This window comes from Balaenoptera acutorostrata, chromosome 4 (genome assembly GCF_949987535.1).
Source record: "Balaenoptera acutorostrata chromosome 4, mBalAcu1.1, whole genome shotgun sequence".
NCBI classification, from domain to species: domain Eukaryota; kingdom Metazoa; phylum Chordata; class Mammalia; order Artiodactyla; family Balaenopteridae; genus Balaenoptera; species Balaenoptera acutorostrata.
In genome coordinates, this window is record NC_080067.1 from 91,359,389 (window position 1) to 91,375,615 (window position 16,227).

Here is a 16,227-nt window from a genome sequence, read left to right on the forward strand (position 1 = left end):
GGAAGTCCCTGGGGATCTTTTAATTAAAAAAAATTTACTTATTCATGATTCGACAGGCATTTAAACAGCAAATCATGTATTTATATGATTACAATTTGTATTTTTCAGTAATTACATCATCTTCAGGTCTTTTGAGTGTCCTATATGTTTTATCTAGTGAATTTCTGCAATTAGCACTACATCTGATAAAATTGGTGCTCATTTCTCAAAGGGGTTTGCTAAATATTACCAATGCTGGCCCCAGACCTAGACCTGCATTGACAAATACTGTCATACGGTTTGAGTGTTTAGCCCCTTCTTTAGAGAGCAAAAAGTCTCAGCACTCACATGAGGGTGACCCCTGCACAGAGGTTGCAAATTCTGATGTCTACCAGCTGATCAGTCCCAGTTCTTCGCAGGCTCCACGGGCACAGATCCTCTAACTTTTAAAAGGAAACTAGAGAATGTAGAAACGTCCTAATTTTTAAATTTTGGAAACTTTGAATGTAAAAAAAAAAAGGAAAACCAAACTATGTGTGGAACACTGTTGGAGCCAAACAAAGCAGGTTTTCTGCCTAGAGGTGTTCCTCTGGTTGCAATTTTCAGCCTCTGCCCCAGGGACTTTTGAGGACTGAAGTTCAAGGCACCCCTAGGGGATGCCTTCTTGATCAGATCCTGAGGACTGTGATGCAGAATCTCCAGAAGGGAAGAGTTGCTGGGTGCTTCTGAGATGCTTCACTGTCATTGTACATGTCTCGTCGAGGCAAACAGCATATGCTCTTACTTGGTAATTCCCCTTATTTGACATTCTCATACTTGGATATTTCCACTGGTTTCTAAGAATATGAGAATTTGCAGTCTATTGTAAAACACTTTTTTGCTCTCTTTGTAGTCAACCAGAGTCATCTCTTCTTTGTGATCTTTTTTTTTTTTTTAACATCTTTATTGGAGTATAATTGCTTTACAATGGTGTGTTAGTTTCTGCTGTATAACAAAGTGAATCAGCTATACATATACATATATCCCCATATCTCCTCCCTCTTGCATCTCCCTCCCACGCTCCCTATCCCACCCCTCTAGGTGGTCAAAAAGCACAGAGCTGATCTCCCTGTGCTATGCAGCTGCTTCTCACTAGCGATCTGTTTTACATTTGGTGGTATATATAAGTCCATGCCACTCTCTCACTTTGTCCCAGCTTATCCTTCCCGTCCCCATGTCCTCAAGTCCATTCTCTACGTCTGCATCTTTATTCCTGTCCTGCCCCTAGGTTCTTCAGAGCCGTTTTTTTTTTTTTTTAGATTCCATATATATGTGTTAGCATACGGTATTTGTTTTTCTCTTTCTGACTTACTTCACTCTGTATGACAGACCCTAGGTCCATCCACCTCACTACAAATAACTCAATTTCGTTTCTTTTTATGGCTGAGTAATATTCCATCGTATATATGTGCCACACCTTCTTTATCCATTCATCTGTCGATGGACACTTAGGTCGGGAAGCATGGAGTCTTAACCACTGGACAGCGAGGGAAGCCCCTCGCAAGTGATTTTTGGATCATGGGGGAGTTTTCATTTTCTGTGCAAACCCTGTAAAACTTAGTGGTCTCTACTAGAATTGTTACAGCTAAAGTCCACCAAAACAATCAACAGCCTTCTTTGTATTTATTTTTAGCTGCATTGGGTCTTCATTGCTGTGCGCAGGCTTTCTCTAGTTGCAGCGAGCAGGGGCTACTCTTCGTTGCGGTGCGTGGGCTTCTCATTGTGGTGGCTTCTCTCGTTGCAGAGCACAGGCTCTAGGCATGCAGGCTTCAGTAGTTGTGGCGCACGGGCTTCAGTAGTTGTGGCGCATGGGCTTCAGTAGTTGTTGCACACGGACTTAGTTGCTCTGCAGCATGTGGGATCTTCCCGGACCAGGGCTTGAACCCGTGTCCCCTGCATTGGCAGGCAGATTCTTAACCACTGCGCCAACAGGGAAGTCCCTTCTTTGTACTTTTTAAGGCACCCAACTGAACAAAACATTCATGGCAGAGGTCTTCACCTTATTTTCAGTCTAATTTTGTTCACGACTTCATCGATGTTTGCCAGAGATTGCTCTGTTGGGAACAGGGTGTTGATATACTCCACAGCATTGAAATCTGCTCGATCTAGAGGATCCTGGCTTGGAAATACCTTTGCCCAGTGGCCTGGCATCCTCAGGATTTGCCAAATGTGCTGTGAATGAGTAATCCAACCACTCCAAGGAAAACACATCTAAAAATCTGCTCGATGGCGAGCTGCACGTCGGGCGTGAGCTGGAGCACGGCTTCCAGCTCCTCCACGAACTCCAGTTCCTCCTCCTCCATCATCCTGCCGCCCAGCTCCCTCCCGGCGCCCACCCCGACCCCGAGCCGCACATCCTGCAGCCACCCACGCCCCAGAACAGCAACCCTCCATTCTTTGTGATCTTTAAAACCTGACCTTCAATAAAATCCACACCAGTTTTCTGGATTAGCCTACAATATCTCTAGCAGGGATTGTGGAATGTTCTGGAAGACAGTGCACAAATTTGAAATGGGGTCAATGCGTTGTTGCATTTTCAGCAATACGAAGAGAGGGCTCCTCTATTAAAAGTCTACTTAATCATTTCACATCTTTCACTATTAACTAAGGAAAAGGAAAATGTGAGTGGGTTTTCATTTGGGAAGAGATTTGCTCTGGGTCTGTGCAGCTTCAGAATTTAAATGTCTGCTGATTTGTTTAAGTGTCAAATGTGTACCTTTAATAAATTCTATAAGCACTGCCCTCAACTCAAAACTTTCTCGACAACAGAGCTGTCTTACTCTGATACAGAGCAGGTATAAAGCCACCTGTATTTGGGTCATCCAAAGAAAAAAAATACTTAGGGAACTTTGCACTTTCTAGGAGGAATAGCTAAGAAGCAGATGTCTCTGTGTAAAAAAGGGCCTTGTTGAAGCTTCAATAGGAGATCAGGACAGAGACCCTCAGGGAGGATGGGAGGAAACACTAAGGGGCCCTTTCAGAATCCTCAGGTTAGCTGCCAGAACACCAGAGGCCTACTATTACATATACACAGTGGGACTTTAAAAGTTACAGGTTCATCAGCTTTATGGTTTTCAACAGGATTGTGGTAGCTTTGTTCCCTTTTATTTCATTTCTTTAAAAGGTGAATGGAATGAGGGCTTTCCGAGACATGGGGTGGTCCTCACACATCTTGAGGTAGAACCTATGGTGGTGAAAAGCTCATAGCCCAAGGAGAGAAAGTGAGAAAAATGCACACGCAAGTGCTGGGAGGGACCAAGTGGCCAGGGCATAGCCGATCCATTCAGCGATCTCACCAAGGAAATTGGCTCCAGAAGTGTACATGAACAAGCCACCTTCTGGAATCCTATAGATGATTTCTCCAGGCTTCCTGAGCTGGGGTATTATAGTCACTATGAATGTTGATTCCCATTACCAAAATAAATAAGACACCCAGGCTAAACTGTATGTCTCTGTACCACTCAGCAGGGTATTCAGCACAGTAAACCATATAGTAGCCTTGGAGGAGTCTGTTTCCCATGCAGAAGGCAAAGCCTCTGAAAAGGAATACAACTGGAAAAGGCCTCCCTCTAGTGAGCAGTGAGTAAACAAATGTCCTGCTGGTCTTGGAGGATCTCCTGGGGAGGTAGGGGGCGGCTGTGGCTCACTGCGGGGAATGGTGGTAGAGGTACTAGGGAGTACTCATTGGCGTGAGCTGTCCTGGAGGCTGCCATTTTGATGCCAAGCTGATTTCAGTATGTTATCTTGATATTCTGCTACCTTATTATTATTATTTTTTAAAATAAATTTATTTATTTAATTAATTTATTTATGGCTGCACTGGGTCTTCGTTGTGGTGCGTGGGCTTCTCTTGTTGCAGAGCACAGGCTCTAGGCACACGGGCTTCAGTAGTTGTGGCTCGCGGGCTCTAGAGCGCAAGCTCAGTAGTCATGGTGCCTGGGCTTAGTTGCTCCACGGCATGTGGGATCTTCCCAGCCCAGGGCTCGAACCCGTGTCCCCTACATTGGCAGGTGGATTCTTAACCACTGTGCCATCAGGGAAGCCCCTCTGCTACCTTATTGAACCTTGGTTGAGTTAGTTTTAGCATTGATTTTCTGGGGTTTTCCAGGTACTCTATCATGTCATCTGCAAATAGACATAGTTTTGTTTTCTGAGTCTTATATCACTAGCTGGTTTCTTTTGTATATTTCAGTAGCTAAGGGACAGTGACAAATAATAGTGGAAGTAGTGGGCATCCTTGTTTTTGCTCCTGATCTGTGAAAATAATACTACTGTTTCCTCTTAAGTGCTGGCTTCAGTACTCAGGTCTTTTTTTTTTTTTTTAATGCTAGGGAAACATCTTTCAAATCCTGTTTTCTTGAGTGTTTTTATCAGAAATGAGTGTTCAGTTTTTTCAAAGATTTTTTTCACGTCTATAGGGATAATCATAAGCATTTCCTGGTTAAATCTATTAATATGGTTCATTATATTACAGATGTCTTATTGAAATATCCTTGAATTCCTGAAATAAGTTCCACTTGGCATATTATTTTCATTATTGTGGTGTTGGATGTTGTTTGTTAATATTTTATTTAGTAGTATTTGTGCATTAATATTCATAAATGATATTATCTATAATTTTAAAATATACAATATCAGATTGAAGTAACAATGTTATACTGGATTTCATAAGAAGCCTCTGATGGAAGGTTTTCTAATTTTTTAAGTTCTGGAACAATTTATGTAACATTGGGACTATCTGTACTTTGAAGGTTTGGTAGAATTCCACTGTGAAACTATTTGAGCCTGGTGCTTTTTTTGTGGGGAAGTGCCATAATAGCTTTATTTCTTCTATGGAGATCGGATTATCTAAGCCTTCTATATATATTCAGGTCAATTTTGGCAAATTACATTTTCTCAGAAAATTATCCATTTCATCTAGGTTTATCAATATATTTCTATAGAGGCATGCAGTTAATCTCTGTACTTCTAAAAAATGTCTTCTGTTTCAGTGCTTATCGTCTTGTCACTTCTTGGTCCTCCCCCACTTTAAAAATTAGGTTAGTTAGTGGTTTGTCTATTTTGTTAAATTTTCAAAGAACCAGGATTTGGATTTATTAATTAGAGCTATGATTTCTTCCTCATCAATTTTTTTTTAATTAATTTTTTAAAAAATTAATTTATTTTTGGCTGCTTTGGGTCTTCGTTGCTGCGCGTAGGCTTTCTCTAGTTGCGGCAAGTGGGGGCTCCTCTTTGTTGCGGTGCATGGGCTTCTCATTGCAGTGGCTTCTCTTGTTGTGGAGCACGGGCTCTAGGTGCACGGGCTTCAGTAGTTGTGGCACACGGGCTCAGTAGTTGTGGCTCATGGGCTCTAGAGCGCAGGCTCAGTAGTTGTGGCGCATGGGCTTAGTTGCTCTGCGGCACGTGGGATCTTCCCAGACCAGGGCTTGAACCAGTGTCCCCTGCATTGGCAGGCAGATTCTTAACCACTGTGCCACTTGGGAAGCCCATCTTCCTCATCAATTTTTGCTTTTATTTTTATTTTCTTCCTTGTGCTTTCTTTTGTTTTCTGTTTTTTTTTTAAGCTTTTTGAGTTTAGAATTTAATATATTTATTTTCATTCTTTTATTTTAATTGATAAACATATTTAAGGTTTTGAATTTTTCCATGATCACTGCCTTAAATGTGTACTACACACTTGAATATGTAGTGTTTTGTTATTTTAGAAATTAGATAATTTCAGTTTATATTTGCCCTTTTACCTAAGAGTTATTTAATAGTTTTTGTTGTTGTTGTTTTCTTTCATTTTTAAGTTTCCAGATAGAAGAGCCTCTTGGTTTTCTTGTACAGTTATTTTTAGTTGTATTGCATCCAGAGTGTGGTTTGTAATATTTCTACTTGTGGAACTTAATGATGTTTTCTTTGTGACCAAATATATGATCAAATTTTTGTGAATATCCCATGTCTGTGCTTGTAAAGAAGGTATATTCTTTATTAACAAAGTATAAAGTTCTATATGTATATCCATAAGGTCCACCTCATTGATTATGTTGTTTACTTCTTCTGTATCCTTATTTATTTTTGCCATTATCTTATATTGAGAGTAGTGTTTTAAAGTCTCTTGCTATTACTATTTGTTTCTTTGCATTTGATGTTGTATATGTAATTCTGTTTGGAGTTAAAATACCTCCATCTTTATAAAGATGGTTATTGTGTTTTTTGATACATGGATATCCATGTGTATTGTATCTTCATTGTGAAGTACGGCTTTTAGCATTATAAAAATGCCACATTTAGTGCCTCTTGGCTTCAATTGTACTTTGGTAACAGGAATAAAACCTCTGCTTTTTTCTTGTTTCTAATTGCTTGGATCATCTTTGCTCATTCTTTTATTTTTAGCCTTTCTGAATTATTGTGTACTAGGTGTGTCTCTTGTATTTAACACAAAATTGGGGATTTCCCTGGTGGTCCAGTGGTTAATACTCTGTGCTTCTACGCCAGGGGACACGGGTTCTATCCCTGGTCGGGGAGCTAAGATCCTGCATGCTACACGGCATGGCCAAAAAAAAAACCACATAGAATTGGATCTTGCCTTCTTAGCCAATTTGAAAATCAATTTTTTTTTAAACTAGTGAAGTAAGCTTGTAACATGTATTGATATGGTTGATGTGTTTGGTGTCAACTTTGTCATATTATTTTATGGTACTATGTGTATTATACTTTACAGTTTTCCTTCTCTATGTGAGATGTTTTCTCTGTTCTTTTTAAAAATTTCTTTGGTATTTAGGAAGTTTGTAATTTTTGTTCTAGTTGCTTATTTCTTTATATCAACCTTTTATAGAGCCTTTAGTTCCCTGTTTTCTTACTCAACCTTTCACTGTCAGGTTGGTTTTCAGTGGTCTTTTTGACTTCTACCTATTGCCTATGCTGAAAGTGAGTTATGCTGCATGCCCATTTTTTCCCTTCTTTTCTCTCCATTTTCATCCCCATTTTTTTAGCTGCATTTTTTTTCCTTTAACAGAACATAAAACATTTACATATTTTTTTCCTCTTGTATCTCCATTTTTGTTTTAGTCTTAGAGCTATAATTAAATATATTAAATGCTCATCATCAGTCCTTTTATGATGTTTCCCTAGTTAACTCTTGGTTGATTCTTTCAGTTAGACAAAGCTCATGTTGTAGGGCTTGTGAATACAGTATTCCCTGAGTTTTTGAAAGTTTAGAAGTTTTTGTATGGCTTTGATATTTGAAGGACATCTTGGCTGGATATAAAATCTTTGGTTTCTATTTTGTGTTCTTAACTTTCTTGAAAATGCTACTCCATTCTTTGTTTGCTTTGAATGTTGCTTTTGGGAAGTCTGATGCTAGGATAATTTTCTTGCCCTTATAAATAATTTGGCATTTTTATCTAGTGACTTGATTTCCTTTATGTTTAAAATTTAAATATAGCTAAGCTATGTCTTGGAGTTTACCTTTCCAGGTCAATTTTTCCTTTCCCAACACAGTTGGCCCTTTCCTATTATATATGTATATATATATATATATATATATATATATATATATATATGCCTTTTCTTATATATATATTATATATATATTCAGTTCTCTCTCTCTCTTTTTTTTTTTTTGGTCTGCAAAGTTTTCTTGGATTATAGTTTTAAATATTAGTTCTAAGTCACTGTTTTCTTTTTCTTTTTCAGAGATTCCTTTTATATACACAGAAGATTTTTCCTGTTTTCTACTTCAAGCACTTTCTCTTTAACCCTTTGTATTCTTCTTAATCTTATTTTTATTCTTTTTGTTGTTTTTCTGTAATTATTTAATGTTGCTTATTAAATGTTTGTTTAACAATTCTCCAATGGACACATTGTAATTTAATCTTTATTTCTGACATAGTTTTTCTTTGATTTCTTTCCTCAGTTTAATCAATTCTTATTTTATTCCTTCCTGTTCTTTGTCCATTTCTGGACTTAGTTTTAGAATTTCTGATTCAAGAAATGCTTTTTAAAGTATATTTAATTCTGTTTAAAGTATTGTGTTACAGTTTTCTTTTTTCTGCATGTTGGGGGCAGGAATTTTCATTAGCTGCAATATTTCAATTTCAGTTTTCTGTTTTGATATACTGCCTTTGTTATACTGTACATTTTGTGGAGAGGGTTGGGAGTTTTGGGTGATTCTTCTCTCAATTATGGTGAGGCAGTTTATTTAAAGCCTTTTTTTTTTTTTTTTAAAGTGTTGGTGGGTTAAAGTTGGCTTGTCCTCCAATATCGTGGTTCTCTTTTGTCTTGAAGGACTTTTACATCTTTTCTCCTTTAGCACTCAGCCTCCAAAGGGTACCTCTCCCTTCCTGTTCACTCTCTTCTCCTTAAGAAGTGATGCCTTCCCAAGACTACCATCTTGGGTTCTACAAACTTCTTGGTGGTGTTATGATTGCCCAGGTTTTTTTTTTTTTTTTAAAGTATTTGCATACTTAGAGTGGACTTTTTCTTTCTAGAGGTGATTTTTGTCACCATTAGGCTCTCAGCTTTCCTTTTCTCTGTGCAGTCATTTTGAACTGCCCCCATTCTTTGCAAAGGCTTCCTACAGGAGCTCAAGAAATATCTTTGCTGGAATTTGATGCTTATTTTTCTACTTAGAGGTAGTTTGAAGTTAGTAGTATTCTCTGTCTTCCAATAATATAGAAGGTATGGGTTATATGCTGTTTTATTTGCTTTTCTTGTTTCACTGTATAGTTTTTTGGAGGATGTGTAGAGTAATTCAAATTTAGCTGGTCACCATTTTGTTAGGAATACCTGGAAATATGTATCGTCTTTTAAGTACTTTTTCTTTCAGAACCTAAATATAACTAATCTTTTTCAGAATTACTTTTATCCTTTACACTTGAATCAAATAATTTTTTTCATTTGGTAGGTTAAGTTTAGTTTTATCTCATTAGTTGTTTGAAAAGGCCATTTCCAACTTATGAATACCTTATGTCTCAAAATGTTACTTATTGACTGCTGGGCATGAGGTATTAGAAGATGCATTAGACTTGGAATTTGGGGGCTAAGCCTTTGGTTACTTACTAATTAGATAATCTGTGGGTCTTTATTTCCTCACTTGTAAAATATGAGGGGGGTAGAACATATGATTTTTAAGGTGCCTTCTGGTTTGAAAATTTCTGTGAATTCTGTGAGTTCCTGTGAGCACTGAATTGATTTCTCATAGCAATAATATTGTACATGATAAATATGTTCCTGACCCAATCCTCCAAAGCCTCTACTGAGTCACTGCTGTTTTTTGGGGGTCAGTACATTCCAAGTGAGGAAACAGTGATTGCAAACATTTCTCTCACTTTAACCGTTATCAATACCTACTTCCTCTGGAGATCTTTGTGTATAGGCTGGGGAGAGGGAAAGGTGATGTTAGAGCATCCATAGGAAAAAAGGGAGAAAGAATTGAGAGGAATAAACCCCTAGTGGCAAAAACTGAATGACAAGGAAAATTGCTCTTTCCAGTAGGCTTGGGTAGCTTCCTTTGGATGTGGTTTGTATGTTAGGAATATAAATTAGAGATGCTGATGTTCCTAAGTTGAGTATGAAATAAAGTCATTAAAATACTGTTGTGATTGATGCTGCCATAAAATAGAATTGGTGCTCATAAGTGGTCATCAATGGACATGGAAGGAGCTTGGATGTGAATCAATGAGCAAAGTAAATAAAATAAGTAAAATTGTGTTCTAGATCTAAAGGAGATTATTGTCTTCAGATGGAGATAAATACTTTTAAGTAATTTCTTTTTCTTCCCATCATATTTCAAAAATATTGGGTTGGCCAAAAAGTTCACTCGGGTTTATCCATAACATCTTAATCTGAATGAACTTTTTGGCCAACCCAATAATACCTATAAAGTATTTTAAGTTTCTAAACTGAAAGTTACCAAATTCAAGGTAGTATGTTAGTTTCCTGGAGTTGCTATAACAAATTATTACAAACTTGGTGGCTTAAAACAATAAAAAAGAAATTTATTTTCTCACACTTCTGGAGGCCAGAAATCTGAAATCAGTTTCACTAGACCAAAATCAAGGTGTTGATAGGGCCACACTCCCTCCAGAGGCTCTAGAAGAAAATCTGTTCCTTTCCTCTTCCAGCTTTTGATGGCTCTTGGTCTTCCTTGGCTTATGGCTACATCACTTCAGTCTCTGTCTCTGTCTTCACATCACCTCCTGTGTGTGTGAGTGTGTGTGTGTGTGTGTGTGTGTGTGTGTGTGTGTGTGAAAATCTACCTCTGTCTCTCTTTTATAAGAATATACATGATTGCATTTAGGGCCCACAGAGGATAACCTCACCATCTCAAGATCTTTCACTTAATCACATCTGCAAAGACCCATTTTTGGCCACTTTCAGGTTCCAGGGATTAGAGCATGGACATATCTTCAGGGACCATAATTTAACCTACACAGTCCACCCACTGGCCCACATGCAAAATTTACATTCACCCCATTCAAATATCCCCCAATGTCTCAGCATCAACTCAAGTTCAAAATCTCATCTAAACATAAACTCAAAACGAATCTAATTAATCTAAGCCAGGAATGGGTAAAACTCTGGATATGATACACCCTGGGCCAATACTCTTCTCCATCTATGGTCCTGTGAAACTAGAAAACAAGTTATCTGCTTTTAAAATACAATGATGGAACAAACATAGGATAATAATTATAGACATCCCCATTTGAAAAAGGAGAAAATCAAAGGAAGAAATGGGTCACCAGTCCCAACCCAGCAGGGCAAATTTTCCTAGGTTTCAAGGCCTGGTAATAATCCTCTGTGGCTTGACACTTCACCCATTGGGTCCATGGTTCAATTCTCTGTGCTTGTGGCTCTGGCCTTGGACTCTGTGTCCGTGGATCTAGTCTCTATACCTGCAGCCCTGGCTTTGAAATCATTATTCCTTTTTTTTGAAGCCCATCTTTTCCCCTGAGTAATTTTATCAGCCTGTTTACTCTCTGGAGAATTTTAGGAGTTTGACACCCTTCCTTCATTTCATACTATCTCTGTCCCTTTCAGTACCAGCTTGTAGTATTTCTGATGGTATAATATTGTCAAAAGATCTTATGGGTCTCCTGTGTATGTCATGGGAAAACATGCCTTTAGATGAGAGCTCCTCTATTGATCTTTCCTGGATAATCCCGTCTTCGTTGTTGGCTTCTGCTGAGATCATTGAGGGGATCCAGGAGTCACATGCCTTATCTCTTTAGAAGTAGCAAAAATTTATCCAGCCGTACACTTGTCCTTCTCTCCAGAGCCTGCTTTCCTAACAGTGACTCCTAATTTGAGCATCTTTTGCAATCTGAAGAGTGAGAATTTCTCAAATCAAGTCCTGGTTCCTTTTTGCTTAACAGTTCTTCTCTCAATTTATCTCTTTCCTCTTGCATTTCACTGTAAGCAGCAAGAAGAAGGCAGGCTGCACATTCAGTACTTTCCTTGTAAACTTTGACAGCTAAATATCCAGTTTCATTGCTTACAAATTCTGCTTCCCACACAACTCAGCTAAGTTTTCTGCCACTTTATGGTAAGGTTTGCCTTTTTCCCAGTTTCCAATAACATGTTCCTCATTTCCTTCTGAATCCTTACCAGAAGCTCCTTTAATATTCATATTTCTACCAACATTCTATTTATGATGATATGTTATTTTCTATGATAATATAGGCTTTCTCTACCATGCTCCTCACTTCCTCTTGAGGCCTCACTGGAAGAGTCCTTAACATTCATATTTTTATCAATAGTCTTTTTAAGGCAATTAGGCTTTTTCTATCATTCACCTAAAAATAATTCCAGCCTTTACCCATTATCCAATTCCAAAGCTACTTTCACATTTTTAGGTATTTGTTACATAAGCACCCCATATCCAAGTACCAAAATCTGTATTAATTTTCTGGGGCTGTGTTAACAAATTTCTACAAAGTTGGTGGCTTCAAGCAACAGAAATTTATTCTCTCACAGTTCTAGAGGCCAGAAATCCTTAATCAGTTTCACTAGACTGAAATGAAGGTGTTGGTATTGCCACATTCCCTCTGGATACTCTAGGTTATAATCCACGCCTTGCCTCTTCCAGCTTCTGGTGGCTGATGGTGTGTTTTTGGCTTGTGTCCACATCACTCCAGCCTCTGCCTCCACCTTCACATCACCTTCTCCACTTGTGTGTGTCAAAACCTCCCTCTGCTTCTCTCTTAAGGATGCATATTATTGCATTCAGGGCCCACTTGGATAGTCCAGGATCATCTCCCTATTTCAAGACCCTTAACTTAATCACATCTGCAAAGTCCCTTTTTAGTCAGATAAGGTAACATTCACAAGTTCCAGGGATTAGGTTATGGGTATCTTTTCGAGGGCCATTCTTAAGCCTACCGTAGATAGTATTGTCTTATTTTGTTGTTGTTATTTGATATAACCTAATTCTTAAAAGTATAAACATTAGAGATGGTAATGGGAGTTCAGACTGGTTTGGATTTTCCCAACTTGTACAGAAATCTCATTATGACACTTTTCTTAGGACTTATCCTGAAGATTGGACTTAGACCTAACTAACACTATCTTACAGAGGAGTCTTTCTGATGCTTTGATAACTAGCCATAATGTGGATGGACCACATTACAGCCTTTTGTTAACTAAACTTTATAGCAACTAGTGTTCAATGTGCTGTCCACAGGTTGCTTGAAAGCAACTCCTCTAGGTTGAGGTTTGTAGAGCCACTAAATAAGATTTCCCCTTTCCTCTGTCATTGCTGTTGTTGTTTTCCCATAACAGTTTTATTGATTTATAGTTCACATACCATACACTCTACCTATTTAAAACATAATATTCAAAGATCTTTAGATTTTTAGTATATTCATTGAATTGTGCAACCTACAGTCAATTTCAGAACATTTTCATTACCCTCAAAGAAGCCCCATACTCTTTAATAGTCAGACGCCATTTTCTCCCAAACCTTTCAGCCCAATCTAATTTGTTAGATGAATCTGGGTTTTTTTTGTTTTTGTTTTTGTTTTAAATCTCTGTAGATTTGCCTATTTGGACATTTCCTCTATATAGAATCATGCAGTATGTGATATTTTGTGTCTGGGGTCAGTCACATGTTTTCAAGATTTATCCATATTGTAACATGTTAGCACTTCTTTCTTTTTATGGCTGAATAATATTCTTTTGTGTGGATAGAGCACATTTTACTTATCCATTCATCAGCTGGTGGACATTTGGGTTGTTTCCACTTTTAGACCCTCTACCTCTTTTAAATATTAGTCTAGTTGGGGAATAGACAAAGAAATCAGACAACTGGAGATTGAAAAATCATCTTTATCAGTGATAAAGATGATTACAGCAAAAGGCTTATCTCTCTCACCCCCTACACTGTAGCTCTTCTTCTCATTCCCTCTCCCTGCCTCCCTGAAACCCAGGGGCAGAGTCTGCTCCAGTCACTTTACTTCAGTGTTGAGCAGAGACTGTGCTCTGAGGACAAGCTCCTTCATAGAAACCATGTACTTTCTCTAGAGGAAGAGAGAGGAGGACGTAACCTATAGCACAAAACTTCAGAAAGGGCAAATCGCTCCTGGTTTAGGAGCCAACATAGCTAGGAAACTGGGAGGGAGATGGAATGATTCCTTCTAACACCGAGAAGACTGGCATTTTAGATTTTTATCTTATAAGTTAAAGCAAAACATATTTCTCTTTGATTATGAATTATTAAAAGTTTATTCAAATCAAACATGTAAACAGTTGAACAAGTTAAATGATAGTACTTATTAATTCTAATATAGCTTGTTGTCCCATAATTTATAGGTTTCTCCACCAAATAAAGGAAGATAATTCCGAGTTAATTAATAAGCTACGGACTGATATTCAGCAGAAAGTAGCAACACAATCACAAATAACAACCTCTTCAGGAACTCCATCATCTCCTTCTCCATCAGGAGAACAAAAAGGTTTGGTTCCTGACTGTATTAGTTCTCCCAGAGTAGTAGCTTACTTTATTATGTTCTTTCTTAAGCACAGTAATTTTTTAAAGGAATGTTACTTGAGTTTTGACTGTCTTAGCCTGGTTGAGTAAGTACTCATTGACCTGTCAATTGACATGCTTAAAATTTTTTTGTTGTTGTTCACTTGAGATACTTTTGGAAAAATTCTGCCTTTTAGCTGCTCTGAATGCTACCAATGCTGTTAAGAGAATCCATACGAGGCTTCAACTGGAAGAATCTACTGAGACTCTAGACTCAAGCTCTGTAGTGAGACAAGTGCTGAACTCAAGGAAGCAAAAACAGCTGCTAAATAAAGGTTCAGTCTCTTAATTGACAAAGTGGGTTATTAAACATGTAACTTGACACAGCTATCTTAGTTTGTTAGTGCATGTCTTTTCCCTTAAACTCATCCAGTTGGATTCTACTAAGTAAGAGTTTGTTGAATGGTAGCCAGGCAATGCCTCCTTTTATTCCATGTAACTCTAGAAGGATGGTTCTCATCCATTCATTATAGATAGTGTAAATCTGGTTTAAACAGTATAGGTTCTTTATGAGAAAATGATGATAACTTCGATAAAAAACCTTTTATAAATTGTGAACAACAGTCAGACATTTTTCTAGTGTAATTTTTCCCGGTCTTAACATAGAATGACTTCTGTCATTATCAGTGAAAAGAAAACCAGATTTGCGTGCTCCTTCCAAACAGAAGAATAACGTGTTATCAGCCAGCACAGCCTCCACACACTTACCGAATAGCAGTAACCCCAGCCTAGATGTCCTCAAGCACATGATACACGAAGTGGAGCATGAGATGGAAGAATATGAGCGGTGGACAGGACGCGAGGTCCGGGGGCTCCAGAACAGTCAGGGTCTCACCGGCTTCACCCTGTCGCTCGTGAGCTCCCTCTGTCGCCTGGTTCGCTACCTTAAAGAGGTGAGGTTATTAGAGTCTTCTCTTCTGCCAGACTAATGGCAGAAATGGGTAGGTTTTTCCCCTCTGCACTTGAATTACTGCAATCTCCAAATAAAGTATAGTCAAATTTGAATAGCTTTGTTTAAAATACCTCAGCTTTAGATTATCTGTAGTAAAGGTTTATCCTCTTAATTTTCCACCACATCCTGATACAGATACATCAGATAAGTGATGTTGATTTTAATATGAGCTTTAGTAAAATATGATTAGTTAGGTAAATCTGCTGTAAATAAAATTATATCTTGTGCTAATACTTAACATTACTGTTTGGCAGTTACAGATTAATTAGAACTACTAAACATGTCCTCATTCTACTGCTTTCCTCTGCTTGCTATTCCCACTTCAGTTCAGTTTGGAGAGTGGTATGCCTGTAATCTGTAGACACAGATTAGGAAAATTCTTCATATTATTTGTATCACTGGTAACTTGGGCTTTGCTTCGGTGTCTGAAGTGGGAGACATTTTATTGTTGTAAAAATAATTTATAAGACAAGCAAGAATTGTATCTTTAATTCATTTGTGAATAATAATCAGTCCTCAGAATGCTGTGGGATTAGAAATGGTTATGTATTATACCTTTTTAAAAAACCTATCTAAACTGTTATTTATTTTTTATATATTTAAATTTGTTAAGCAAATATGACCAAAAACTGTTTAAGGAAATTTTATCATTTAAAAAAAGTTGATTCACCACCCTAATTTACGTGTATCAGTTTCTCTGGAGATGTCTTCCTAAATTTGCTTTTTAGAAAATTAATTAATTAAAATGTTTACTTCTGTTTTTTATATATATGTTTTTATTTTTTATGTTGGAGTGTATTTGATTTACAATGTTATGTTAGTTTCAGGTGTACAGAAAAGTGATTTAGTTATACATATACATATGTCTATTCTTTTTCAGAGTCTTTTCCCATATAGTTTATTACAGAGTGTTGAGTAGAGTTCCCTGTGCTATACAGTAGGCCCTTGTTGATTATCTATTTTATATATAGTAGTGTGTATATGTTAATCCCAACCTCCTAATTTATCCCTAGCCCCCCCCCCCCCCGCCAACCTTTCTCCTTTGGTAACCATAGTTTGTTTTCTAAGTCTGCTAGTCTGTTTCTGTTTTGTAAATAAGTTCATTTGTATTTTTAGATTCCACTATAAGTGCTATCATATGATATTTGTCTTTCTCTGTCTGACTTACTTCACTTAGTATGATAATCTCTAGGTCCATCCACGTTGCTGCAAATGACATTATTTCATTCTTTTTTTATGGCTG

The 16,227-nt window shown here is 37.6% G+C and overlaps 1 protein-coding gene across 8 annotated transcripts in view; it reads left to right on the plus strand.

Moving 5' to 3' along the window:
- SPICE1 (spindle and centriole associated protein 1) overlaps positions 1-16,227 on the plus strand; it is a 73,073-nt gene that overhangs the window by 29,009 nt on the left and 27,837 nt on the right. For 6 of the 8 annotated variants that reach the window (XM_007181916.2, XM_057545749.1, XM_057545748.1 and 3 more), the window contains exons 8-11: positions 3,484-3,597; positions 13,816-13,958; positions 14,170-14,307; positions 14,660-14,925. In XM_007181916.2, the coding sequence (XP_007181978.2) occupies positions 3,484-3,597; positions 13,816-13,958; positions 14,170-14,307; positions 14,660-14,925 (661 nt within the window). The remainder of the gene's footprint in view (positions 1-3,483; positions 3,598-13,815; positions 13,959-14,169; positions 14,308-14,659; positions 14,926-16,227) is intronic. The other 2 variants (XM_057545746.1, XM_007181918.2) reach the window with 2 other exon arrangements.